The sequence below is a fragment of the Aythya marila genome, assembly GCF_965140915.1.
Source record: "Aythya marila genome assembly, contig: HAP1_HAP1_SCAFFOLD_282, whole genome shotgun sequence".
NCBI classification, from domain to species: Eukaryota; Metazoa; Chordata; class Aves; order Anseriformes; family Anatidae; genus Aythya; species Aythya marila.
In genome coordinates, this window is record NW_028136691.1 from 132,540 (window position 1) to 144,541 (window position 12,002).

Below are 12,002 nucleotides of genomic sequence, written 5' to 3' on the forward strand. Positions count from 1 at the left end.
CCCGCTCCTCGGGGGGGGCCCCTCCCTTCCCCGTTCCCGCCTGGCCCCGCCCCTCCCTCTCCCCTCCCCTCCCATTGGCCCCCCGAAGCCGGAAGCGCCCCACCCCCTCCCCCCAACCCACCAATCACCCTCATCCTCCCCTCACCCTTTCCCCACCCCCTCCTCCCTTCTCCCACCCAATCGCGCTCCGCCTCCCCTTCCTCCACCCAATCAGCGCCCGAACCCCCGCGCGGGGTGGAGAGGCGGCGTCCAATAGCGAAGCTCGAGGGGCGGGGCTTACGCTGAGGCGGGGCCGGGCCCCGAGCCCCGCTCACCCCCGGTCCCGGGCCCGGGCCCCGGAGCGCGGCGATGGCGGCGGCGGCGGCGGCGGCGGCGGCCGGGGAGGGCGGCGGAGACCCCGGGGGCCGCATCCAGCTGCTGCTGGCGGCCGCCGAGTTCCTGGAGCGAAGGGAACTGGGCAGCGGAGCCTCCCCGGTGGCTTCCCGGGGGGTTCCGGTGGTACCGGCGGCTCCTTACCGGGCCGGCCCCGCTGAGGCCGAGCACGGCTACGCCTCGGTGCTGCCCGGCGGAGAGCGGAGAGGGGCCAGGAGGAGGGCGAAGGGCAGGAGGAGCGGAGGGGGAAGCAGGTAACGGGGTGTGGGGGGGGTATGGGGGGGGGCTGGCCGTTACCGGGGGGTACCGGGACCTGGAGGGGGAGGGGGGGAACCGGGAGGGGTGGGGGAGGGGTCGGAGGGACCGGGGGGGGCCTCAGGGGGACCGGGGGGGGGGTGGTGGTGGCCTCGTGTTATGGGGTAGGGGGTGAGAGGGGGTTACCGGGGGGTTACCGGGGGGTTATCGGGGGGTACCGGGGGTAACCGGGGTTGGGGACAGGTCACGGGGACGTTGGGGACCCCGGGGGGATTTGGGGACCCCGCTGTCACCGGGGTTAGGGGCTGTCGGTGTGCCCTGTCATGGGGTAACGGGGGAGGTTGGGGATTTAGGGGATGTTTGGGGACCTTTGGGGACAGCGGTGGCAGCGGGGAGGGGATTTGGGGACCTCAGGGGGAGTTTGGGGACCTTGGGGGGGTCTGGGGGACCTCAGGGGGATTTGGGGACCCCACTGTCACCGGGGGAGGGGGGGCTGTCGTTGTTCCCTGCTGTAGGGTGATGGGCCCCTTGGGGACCCCGCTGTCACAGTCGGTGTTCCTGTTATAGGGCAGGGCTGGGGGGGACACTTGGGGACACCCCTGTCACAGGGCACGGGGCCAGGCTGCTCAGGACACCCCCCAGGATGCCCCCAGAACCCTCCCCAAGCTGCTCTAAGCCTCCTACACCCCTAGGGGCTCACCTCAGTGACCCTAAAACCCCACCTAGGGGCCCTAAGTGCCCTCCAGGGGACCCTAAAACTCCTCCAGGAGACCCTAACCCCCCCCCCCCGAGGACCCTAAAACTCCTCCAGGAGACCCTAAACCCCCCCCGAGGACCCTAAAACTCCTCCAGGAGACCCCAAAACCTGCCTGAGGACCATAAAACCTCCTTCTAGGTGTCCTAAACCCCCCTGAGGACCCCAAAACCCCGCCGGGTTCAGTGCTGGGGGAGTGCCGGGGGGGAGTCCCGCACGTCACAGGCTTGGGGCCGTGACGGGAACCTCCCTTCTGGGGTGAACCCGGCCCTAAAGGCGCGGCCGTGACGTGGCAGCCGGGTCCGACACCGGGGCCGCCGGAGCATTTCGGGCTGGAGGGCGGTGTCGAAAGCGAAACTCGTCCCGGTTCCCTTTAGGGGATGAATCCTGCCGGGGTTTGGGGTCGGGCGCTGCTGTGGTGCTTGGTGCTGAGATAAATCCCGTTTGGGTTTGGGGGTCTGCCCCAAAAGCCCTCTTGATCCTGGGCACCAGCTCAAGCCTTGTTTTTGGGATGGACCCATAGGTGCTCGTCCCCCACCCTCCTCCCTGTCCCCAAAAGGAGGGGATCCCTTTGTCCCCCAGGGATGGCAGGTGTCAGCCCCAAAAGGAGGAAACCCTCTTGTCCTCCAAGGGTGGAAGGCAGGTGTCAGCCCCAAAAGGAGGAAACCCTCGTGTCCCTTGGGGCTGACAGGTGGGGACTGGCCGCAAAAGGAGGGGACCTTCACATCCCCAAGGGTTGCAGGTGGGTGTCGACCCCAAAAAGAGGGGACCCTGTACCCCTGGGTTTTTTTATGAGCAGTTCTGGTTGGAGCCCCCCATCCTGGGAGCCTTCCCCCAAAACATTTCCCACCCTAGCCCAGAGCGAGCGACCCCAAATGATTTGGGGACGCAGCAGAACAAATCCGATTCATTTTCTCCTCCCACCTCAGCACCGGCCGCGTCTCCGGGACCCCGTTACCAGCGGTGACACCACCTTGGGGACCGGGGCCACCTCTGGGGACTTCGACCCCACAACAGGTCTGGCCGGGGCCGTGCCCAGAGCTGTTTGCCCAGGGTGGAGCGGTGCTGAGCTGGCACCAGCCCCTGCCCGGTCCCCAGCGGGTTTGTCCGCGTGACACCGGCTGCGGGCACCACCTTTTTCCACGTTTTTTCCCCCATTTTCCACCATCTGTTTGTTTTTTTATTATTTTTCCCCATTTTGGGGCGCCCCAGAGGTTTTGTTCCCTCCTCCGACGCGTTTTTTGGGGTTGCGCAGCGCCCGAGTTCCCCTTCGGGGGAGTTTTGGGGCCGATTCCTTGTTTTGAGGCGGTTTTGGTGAATCAGAACGAGCAGGACGTGTCTGCACGGAGTCATCGGGGAAGCCAGGATCTGGCCATGCCCATCCTCGCCCTACTGCTCGAGGGAGGGCTTCAAAAATCCCTTTCTGGGGATTTTAGGGTGCAGAAGGGGGGTTCTCAGCCCCCCGAAGTGGGGAGCAGGAGCAGAAATCCCCCAACTCCCCCACCTTCCCCTGTACGTTATGATGTGTGCCTGCAAAAAATCAACACCCTAAAAGGATCAGACCCAGAACGGCCCCAAAACGAAGCCACCAAAAAGAAAATTAATCAATTAATCAAAGGGGAACTTGAACGGGGAGTGCCATGGAAGATGGAGAGCCTCCACATCCCTGGAGCGTGCAGGGTTTGTGCACCTGTAGGTGCATTTTTTGGTGTTTTAGGCACAAATTCATGTCTTTTTTTGAGAAAAATGTGAGCGGAGCCGGAGGCCCGGCTGCGTTCCCGTGGGCTCGGTTTCGGGGCCGTGTTGGGATGGAGCAACTTTTCCCCTTCCTGCCCGCAGATACGCACATCGGCGCTGGGCCTGCGGTTGCTCTCTCGGTGCTTCCTCTTCTCCAAAAAGCCTCCGCCACGAGGCTGGAGAGTTTTTTTGGGGTGTGTGCTGTGTGCCCTGAGCCCTGCCACTAAGACAACCCCGTGTTCCCGGTCTTCATAGCCAGAAAATCTCTAAAAACGAGCCTCGCCCCGTTAAAATCCCATTTTAGGGCTTTCCTCACGCATTTATTGCCGTTCATTGGGGTGATTCTCTGTCATACTGTGCCACCAAGCATCCTGTGCCCGGTCCCCACCCGGTTTGATGTCCCCAGGGTCTCCCCTGTCCCCGTTCCCCCTGTGGGGTTTGTTCTCACACCGCACCCCCCTACAGGACCTAACGCCGTGTCTGTTCTCTTCCAGGTCGACACACAACGAGATGGAGAAGAACAGGTGAGTGCTGGCAGCTCGCCCAGACCCGAATTTGACCAAATCCCTTCTCTTCAACCCCCGTTGGGGCCGTTTGGGTCCTGTCCCTGAGGGAGAAGCGAGCGAGTGCCCGTGGGCAGCCGGATTTGGGCATCGGAGCCAGGGAGGGACGGGACGGGGTGCATGGGTGGCTCCCGGCGTCACCCGGACGGGGTGCTCAGGCCCCAAGCATTTCCTGTCCCTGGGCGTGCAGTGAGCAGACGGGGATGGTGCTCAACTCTAATAAGGTTGACCCCAAAAGGCTGCAGTTTTGGGGTAGGGAGAGCGTGCAGGCACCTCCCCAAATGCTCCGCAGGCGCTCTCCAAATACCGCTCCTATCCTTGGGGTGCAGCGGCGAGCTGGAAGCCTCCTGCCCAGGAAGGTCCCGCGTGTGTTAATTGCTCTGTGGCTTCGTAATGCACCGTTATGGGGTTTAATTGAAACCCTGATTAATTTAAAACCCGTTTAAATTAACCCCCTGCGCGGCTCTCCCTGCGAAGCTACTGGAGTTCAGGCTGGTGAGGTCTTTGTAGGGCTGGAGGATGGCTTTGAGTCCTTTAAGGGCTTCTCTTTTCCTCTTTTTGACTTGGAAGAGGCTCAAATATTGTGGGGTTTTGTTGCCTGCTGCCAGCAAAGGGCTCGCGTGGACTCGGTTGGTTTGTACCTGGAGGCAGAACTGCCCCTGCCCCGAGTGATGTGAGTTAGGGACGGGCAGGGCCATTTATTCCTCCTTTCAAAAGCCTGAGAAAATCGGCATCTGGTTACCCAAAAAAACCCCGCAGAGGACGTCAGGCCGCGTTGCACCCCTCTTGCAGCGGCGCTGTGTTGAAATCCCGGCGGCTGCGTTGCGCCACGAGCGCGGTGAGCATGGGCACCTCCCGTCCTTCCGCCCCTCTGCGCGGAAACGAGGTGCAGGGCAATGAGCCCCGTCCTCGTTAGGTGCTGCTGCGAGCTGTCCTCGTTAGCTGCTGCTCCGAGGTGTCCTCCTGCAAACCCCGCTGGGCTCGAGCCGGGGAATCGTGGTCTCGACCTGCTGGCGCTCCCTGCTCTCTCCCCTTCGTGCCAGGTCTCTCTGTTGTGTTTTTTTTTAAGCACGGCAGCAGTTTGGGTTAGGCAAAAGCTGCAAAAAATGCTCCTTAACGCACGCTGCACCACCTGGAAGGGGAAACCGAGGTGTGTTGTAATCCTACAAACCGCTCAGCATCGGCAAAGCTGAGCGGGTTGCGGCTGCACCTCCTCCACCCCATCCCATCTGGGTGTCAGCACCGAAACACAGCTTCTGCTCAGCCCCAAGACTGATTTTTTTTCCACTTCTCGTTCTTACGGTGCTGGTTACGAGGTGCTGTGCCAACGAGAGTTAGCCGAGGACCCCGATTTTGTTGCTCACGGGGAGCACGGTGGGGCTGGCTCCTCAACCATGCGGGTCGATGGCACAGCCGGCCATCCCTGCACAGCTCCTCTTGGCTCTTTTTCCCCTGCGACTGAAAATAAGCTTTGGAGAGGCTCCTGTCCGAGCCCGTTGGTGTTTGGGATTCCCCCCAGCGGGCGTGTTTTGTTTGTGCTGGTATTCAGCAGGCACTTTGTGTAGGCAAATGCCTGTTTACTCCCCGACGTGCCCGGAACGAGATAGGCAGGTCGCTCGTTGCAAAATCCCCGTGGCCGCCTCTGTCAGCTTCGGGTATTTCAAAGACCGGTGTTGCAACCTAAACGTAACCTAAATATCGGGGCTGGGGCGCCCGACACGAGGCAAACCGGCCGTGCTGGGAGCACCTCGGCCGCCGAGGGACCTCCGTGGGCACCCGGAGCTTCACCCATGGGTGCAGCAGCGGGGTGGGACCTGTGAAGTCAGTATGGGTATTAGGGCAGGTGAAATCCTACTCAAAACAGGTATAGGGGATGCAGTGGGTTTTCAGCTCCCTGCTGCTGCCCTCAACCTCTTGAGGCACGGCTGGAGCCTGCCAAGGACCGGAGGCACCCATGGGTGCAGGTTTTTGGGGGCAGACCCCAGGCTGGCAGCCAGTGGTGTGTGGGCAGGGGGCTCGTCCCCATTAGCACTCTGCGGGTCAAACCCTGTCTGTCCTGAGACCGTCCTCCTTTCCACAGCTCGTAGAAGCCTGACAGGCGCGTCAGCCTCGATTTCTCGTGGCCATGAGCCAAAACACGAGCCCAAAGTCCCAGCTGATCTTTGGCTTCACCTCCAGCATCTCCAGCTACCGGGGCCGGGGATTTTCTTAGAAGAGAGCAGAGCACTGAGCTCATCCGTGCAGGTCCTGAGCCTGGGAGCTCTTCTCACCAGCTGGTGGATGCCTGCAGAGCTGGCCACGGGGTTTTTAGGGGATGGAGCAGGCAGCAGGCCATATATCTGCCTTAAGGGGCTACCCTAAACTGGCCAGAACCCGTGGAGACCAAGCTGATACCGCGGGTCAGAGAGAAATTCCTCTGTTGGTTTGAGAGAGAAATCTCAGAGCAGCGTGCTGGGAATAAATGGTTTTCTGAGCCCAGATGAGCAATTGCTCTCGTTTATCACCTTTCTTGGCTTGTAACCACCCCAACTCTCTGCATGCAGAGGTTAAAAGCTGCGTGGGGAGCACGCACCCGAGCGCTCATCGTGCTGTGTCCGTGTCTTGCAGGCGAGCCCACCTGCGGTTGTGCTTGGAGAAGCTGAAGATGCTGGTGCCGCTCGGGCCCGAAACCAACAAACACACGACGCTGAGTTTGCTGATGAGAGCGAGATTGCACATAAAGGTGAGTCCGGGTTGGGTCGGGACCACGCAGGGGGAACCTCTGGGCAACACGCCAAAATTGTGCCCCAAAACCAAGTTGTGCCCTAAAACCTGTGGGGTGTGAGGGCTGCCGACGTGCTGCCGGATGGCACCGACCCAACCCCAAAGGGCAGAGGGCTCAGGAAAAAGCTTTTCGACCCCAAATTCCCAAAGCTTTTATTCTGGTGTCATTGGGAGTGGAAGTTTTGTTCCAATTAGACGAATGCCGAGCTCAGTTTCAAGACCTGCACTGCCATACATAGTGTGGGATTTGGGGGCATCTGGAGCCTCAGACCTGCCTGGGGTTGATGCCAGAGGTCGGGGTTGTTTTCCCTGCAGTTACTGCAGCAAGTCTGTGTAAAAACCCTACAAACAGGCACGTGGGCAGCTGCCACTCTGCCCTAAAGCCCAATTTCCACGTGTTTTATCCTGCAGAGCTGCCCAGAGGCCTTAGGAACGAGACAGGTTCAAAGTACTGCCTGCTAGAGGTGGGAGGATGTTAGCAGGACCTCTTGTTTTCTTTTCCAGAGCGTTTACAACTTTATTGTTTGTCCTTTAAACTTTGACTCAACAGAGCTCTCGCTGAGCGCATTATTTAGTTTTATGGCCCAGCAGATAAGCGGGGCGGTGCAGTGGGGGAGCTCTGGCGTCAGCCTGCGTGCAGCCAGTGACTTATCGGAGACTGAAAATATATAAATAGGGTTGGGCTGGCTCCAGTGCCGCCGTCTGGAGGAGGAAACCTCTCACGTGTGTGCGGTGTGGATGTCATCGGGTCTGTTTGGCCCGGCTCTCCGGGCCAGATGCTGCTTCCATTTCCTCCAGGCTGCGGGAGGAGGAGAGCAGTGCGTGCGTGCGAGGAAATTCTGGTTCATGCAGCTCAGGCTGGGTATGGGCAAGCTCTTACTGGTCCCAGTCGTGCAGTCCTTGGGAAGAAATCCCCCGTGTGGCAGTAGACACGGGTCACTGGTGCCTGAAATGGTGTGGATCAGGCAGAGCACGCGGTGCCAGGGAACAGTGGTTGTTGCTGCACTGTGCGGCCAAAGCGAGGGGTTCCCAGGGAGTCTGAGAGGTTTGGGGTCATTGGGATGGAAAATAAAAGGGCTGTGGGCTGCGATGGGTGGAGGAAGTAACCCTGTCTGGTCTCGCCACCTCTGCAGAAGCTTGAAGACAGCGACAGGAAAGCCCTCCACCAAATCGACAAGCTGCAGCGGGAGCAGCGGCACCTGAAGAGGCAGCTGGAGAAGATGGGCGTGGAGAGGCTACGGATGGACAGCATCGGATCCACCGTGTCCTCCGAGCGCTCGGACTCAGACAGAGGTGAGAGGAACCACACCGGTGGGCGAGCAGCACTGGGGGGGGGGCTCGTGGCCGTCCTGTAACACCGCCCTTTGTCCTTGCAGAAGAGATAGACGTGGACGTGGAGAGCACGGACTCGCTGCCCGCAGACCTCGACTGGAGCAGCAGCAGCAGCCCGAGCGACTCGGACGAAAGAGGGAGCCTGCAGAGCGTGTGCAGCGACGAGGGCTACTCCAGCTCCGGCGTGAAGAGGTTGAAGTCGCAGAGCAATCAGAAGCCGTGCCCCGCTCTCTAGGGAGCGACTCCCGGAGCCGTTCCGCCCGCCGCTCTCTCCCCGTTGGATCTCGTTAGGTAGGACGCCGGACCCGCACTTCTCCTTGCACGTAAATCTTGCACCACCGACAGAAACGAAGCCCGCTTTGCCCGAAAAAGTGCCCGGGGAGCACGCTGCCCTCCGCAGCACGCGGCCCATCGCATCCACTCGCTTCTCTTCCCGGCGGGGAAACTCATCTCGGTGAGACCGCACATTCCAGCCAGACCTCGACGCGCCCGAGAATATCGCAGCGGTAACAGCAGCGCCGGGAGACCTCGGCCGTTCTTCGCCTTGCTGTTACCGCCCGGTATTCTGGATCTGCGTGGCGTTTGCCCAGCAGTGCCACGTCCCTAACGAGCAGCAGCAGGGCCCAAACGTGCGTCGTTGGGCAACGAGCCGGAGGGAGACCCGTAGGGAAACCCAGCCTTAGGTAGCTTGGATCCAGGAGAGGGCAGAGGGAGGTCTGCGAGAGGAAGAGTTTCGGCTGCGAGCTGCTGGAGCGTTACTCAGAGGGCTTCGGGTAGGACCCCTTCAGCTTTGCCACGTCTCAGAAATTCCTGTAGTCCCTAAAACCAAATGGTACGATCCTCGTCCTGTGCAATGTCTGACCTCACGCGCTGCGGCCGCGTATTTTACTGTTCTAGGTGAGCGTTCCTAGGACGTCCTTCACGCTTCTTGTCTCGGGGATAATTTTTTCTACCTCGGAGAGATGAACAAAGATTATCTCCATCCCTTTAGCACAAAAAAAAAAAAAAAAGATGATGCCTCAGTTGTTTTCTAGAAGCGACGCTTGGCCCCGCTCACACCCCTCGTGAAAGTTTAGCAATAACCGGCAGCCGAGCGCTCGCCTTTTCCAGGACATGGCTCCTGGTGAGTCCCCACGGGGTGCCGCTGGTGTTAAAGCACTTGGCCGGCTGGCGGGGTTGTTTTTAGGCACTCAGAGAGGTTCCCCAAGGCTTTTGGGGCTTCCCAAAGCCTTTGGTTGCTGCCTAAGAGAGAGAGAAAACCAAACAGGAAAGGAAAGGCCGACCCCCTGCCCTGCAAGCCGTGGTTTCCGACCCTGCAAACGCGCTTGGGTCGAAGCTAACCAGAGCACACGTAAATGTACATAGACCACGCGAGCTATAAATAGTATTTATTCCTTTTCTATGAAACTGGTGTCGCGGAGATACCTTCTGATGACTTTTATAGATGTTCTGGAATCTTTGTACGTAGAGGTCCGCTAAAGGAGAGAGAGAATTTCTTTTCTTTTTTGGCTTGAAACGTTTGAAGCTCTTTCTATTCCGCCCACCCGGCAAACCTCTGGCGACGAACACTGAGCGCTCGGTGCGGCACGCCGACCTCCCGGCCCCGCGTTCGGCCACGAGCAGCTTTGTGGTTTCGCTCTCCAAGGGCTCCGGAGCTCCTCCAGGCACCAAAACCCATCCTGCCGTCGTTAAACACTCCCGTGAGACACGCAGGTCCTGAGACTTCGCTCGTCAAGCTGCCAAAAGCCACTAAAACACCCAGCAAGGTGCAAATGAATGAACTATTATCCTGTTTTTATTTTATCTTTTAATCCCTAAGCTATTTTTGGATCATTTGGACTCTGAGAAGCAAGAAGAGGGGAGACGGGGCTCGCTTAGTGGATCGCTAAAATCTCCGAAGTCTCTGCTCTGCTTGTGTGTGCTAGGTTTTGGAAAGAAAAAGCAGCACGAGAAATGTTCCTGGAGCAGCTGGAGCTGTGTGCCCAGCAGATTTGCACTGATCTACGCCTCATGTAAGCCTTCTGCACTGGAAGTCCGAGTCTTCCCGAGTCCGAGAGCGAGCTCGAAGCGGTCCACTTTAAAAAAAGACAGAAAAAAACAACAACAAACAACACAAAAAGACAAGAATAGGAGGACAGAAGCCACAAGGCAAGCTGAGAGGCTGCCCTTTGGGGTCTGCCCTTTTGCTGCACGATGGCTTGGGGTCTTTCCAGCTCTTTTTTTCCGCCACTTTCCCCCCACCACCACCACTGCAGGTGCTGCTTCGGTGCCTCCGAGCCCAGCGCTGCGGCTCCTGCTGCTTTCGGGACGGGAACCACAGCGCTGAGTCTTCAGAAAAGCACCGAGAGAGAAAAATGCTGTGTTTCACTTTCAGTTAGGCGTACCCAGTCTTAAGGCTTTGACTCTGTAAATTTGAGTGTGTGTGTGTGTGTGTTGTGCCTTTTTTTGGGTTAACGGCGTTGTTTTGGTGAAATGCTGTGTGTTTTGTTTCGTTTTCCTTTTTACTTTTTTTTCCTCCCACTATAAAGCAGTAATTAATTGACTTTTGCACTGTTTGGACGTGCTCCTCTCCAGCTTGACGGCGCCGAAGGGCTCCACCCTTGGAAAACGAGGCACTAAAGTTGAACTGGCACGAGGCGGAAACCCCGGGCTTTTTCCCCAAAACTCCCGGTGGGTGCCGCACCCGCTCGGTGCGCCCAGCGGCTGTTAGCGCCGCTCTCCGTTTTGCCAGCCTTTTCCTCGAATTCACACCAGCATTACTAAGAAATAAGCTGCAGCAATTAGATTTTTGTAGATTATTTAAATAAAAAAAAAAAGGGGGACAGCGAGGAGCCGCTCACGCCCCCCACGTTTACGATTGCACAGACGTGTGCGAGCCCAAACCACGCTTATTTTTTTTTAATTTTTTTTTTGGGGGGGTGTTTTCCTTGTGGAGGAGCAGATCCGGTGCAGATGGCTCTTATTTTTGGGGAGAGCTTGCGACGGGCAGAGGAAGGGATCGGGCAGCGTCCTGCTGCTGTCCTGCCCGTGCCGCTGCTCCTCTCCTGGGCATTAGCGGCCGCGCGCCGCCCCGGCACCTTGCTCCGTCCCGCAGCACTTCTGCCCCCCTGTAGCAATAGGTACGGGCTCGGCCTCCCCCCACGGCCCCGTTTTTGTACCCGATTTCAGGTTTTGACACTGTACTGTAGCGGGAGGAGTTCTGCCTTGGCCACGCTCCCTCTCTGCTCCCCTTGTAGCGCTTGTGGCAGGTGCCAGCAGCCGGATTCCCAAAGCACCTGGACCGTCCCCGTGCCCGTTCCCATCCCACACCCCACGTTTTAGCCAGAAGAAATTGCGCGGAGGCGTCTCCATCCCCCTGCTGCACGCCTCGCGAGCCTTCCCGACCCTTTAAGCGGTCTGGGTGTGCTTTTGCTGCGTTTTCTTTGCCCTTTCCCTATTTTTTTTCCCCGTTTTGCTTCCAAATTGCCCCCAAACCACCCCCCCTTGCCTGGCTTTCTCACTGGCTTTTATTCCCAGACTGAACGGGGCAGCAGCGGATGGGAGAAGGCGAATTTTGGTTCCGGCCGTTCAGCTCCCGGTGTAAATACCCCAGCATTACGCCTCCTGTGTCGAGACCACCCAATGGTGCTTTTTTCTTACAGTTAGCACAGGCGATTTTAGGAAGTTCAGAGGTGTTTTAGGAGAGTCTTGCTGTGTGTATGTAAACTTCTGTATTGTTTGACTGTTAGACAATAAATTATTTCATTACCAAAGCGAGCTGCCTGCTGCTTTCCGAACCGAGCTGGGGGTGCCTGGGGGTGTCCCCCTCCCTTTCTCTTGTGCTTTGGGTCTTGAGGAACGACCCCAATGTTGCCTGGGGTGGGGGGCTCAGCTCTGCTCCCTCCCCTTCCTCCCCCAGCAGCCAGAGCTGGTCCCCAGGCTGCTCCCAGGGGGGCTGCGAAGCCATGCGGGGCTCAGAGATGTATTTTTCCTAACCAAACGCCCCGTTTTGCTCATTATCCTCCCTTTTTGGGGCAATGATGAAGGCTCTGAACCTGGCAATGGCTTTTCTGCGGTGCAATTTGGTCCCCCACAGCACCCTCCAGATCCTCACAGCTCTTCTATCCCATACTCTTCCCCCTACAGCCTCCATCCTGCATCCTCCCCCCTTTATCCCTCCTCCTTCATCCTGCCTCTTCCTATCTCTCATCCTCCACCCTTTATCCCACATCCTTCACCTTTTATCC

General features: G+C 58.7%; 1 protein-coding gene across 1 annotated transcript; it reads left to right on the forward strand.

Moving 5' to 3' along the window:
* The first annotated feature begins 210 nt into the window (after positions 1-210).
* On the forward strand, positions 211-11,842 carry MXD1 (MAX dimerization protein 1). The gene is made up of 5 exons (XM_082785870.1): positions 211-626; positions 3,613-3,642; positions 6,289-6,403; positions 7,578-7,737; positions 7,821-11,842. Exons 1-5 carry the CDS (start codon positions 349-351, stop codon positions 8,009-8,011), a joined length of 774 nt encoding a protein of 257 aa, XP_082641996.1. The 5' UTR covers positions 211-348; the 3' UTR covers positions 8,012-11,842.
* Positions 11,843-12,002: the final 160 nt, after the last annotated feature.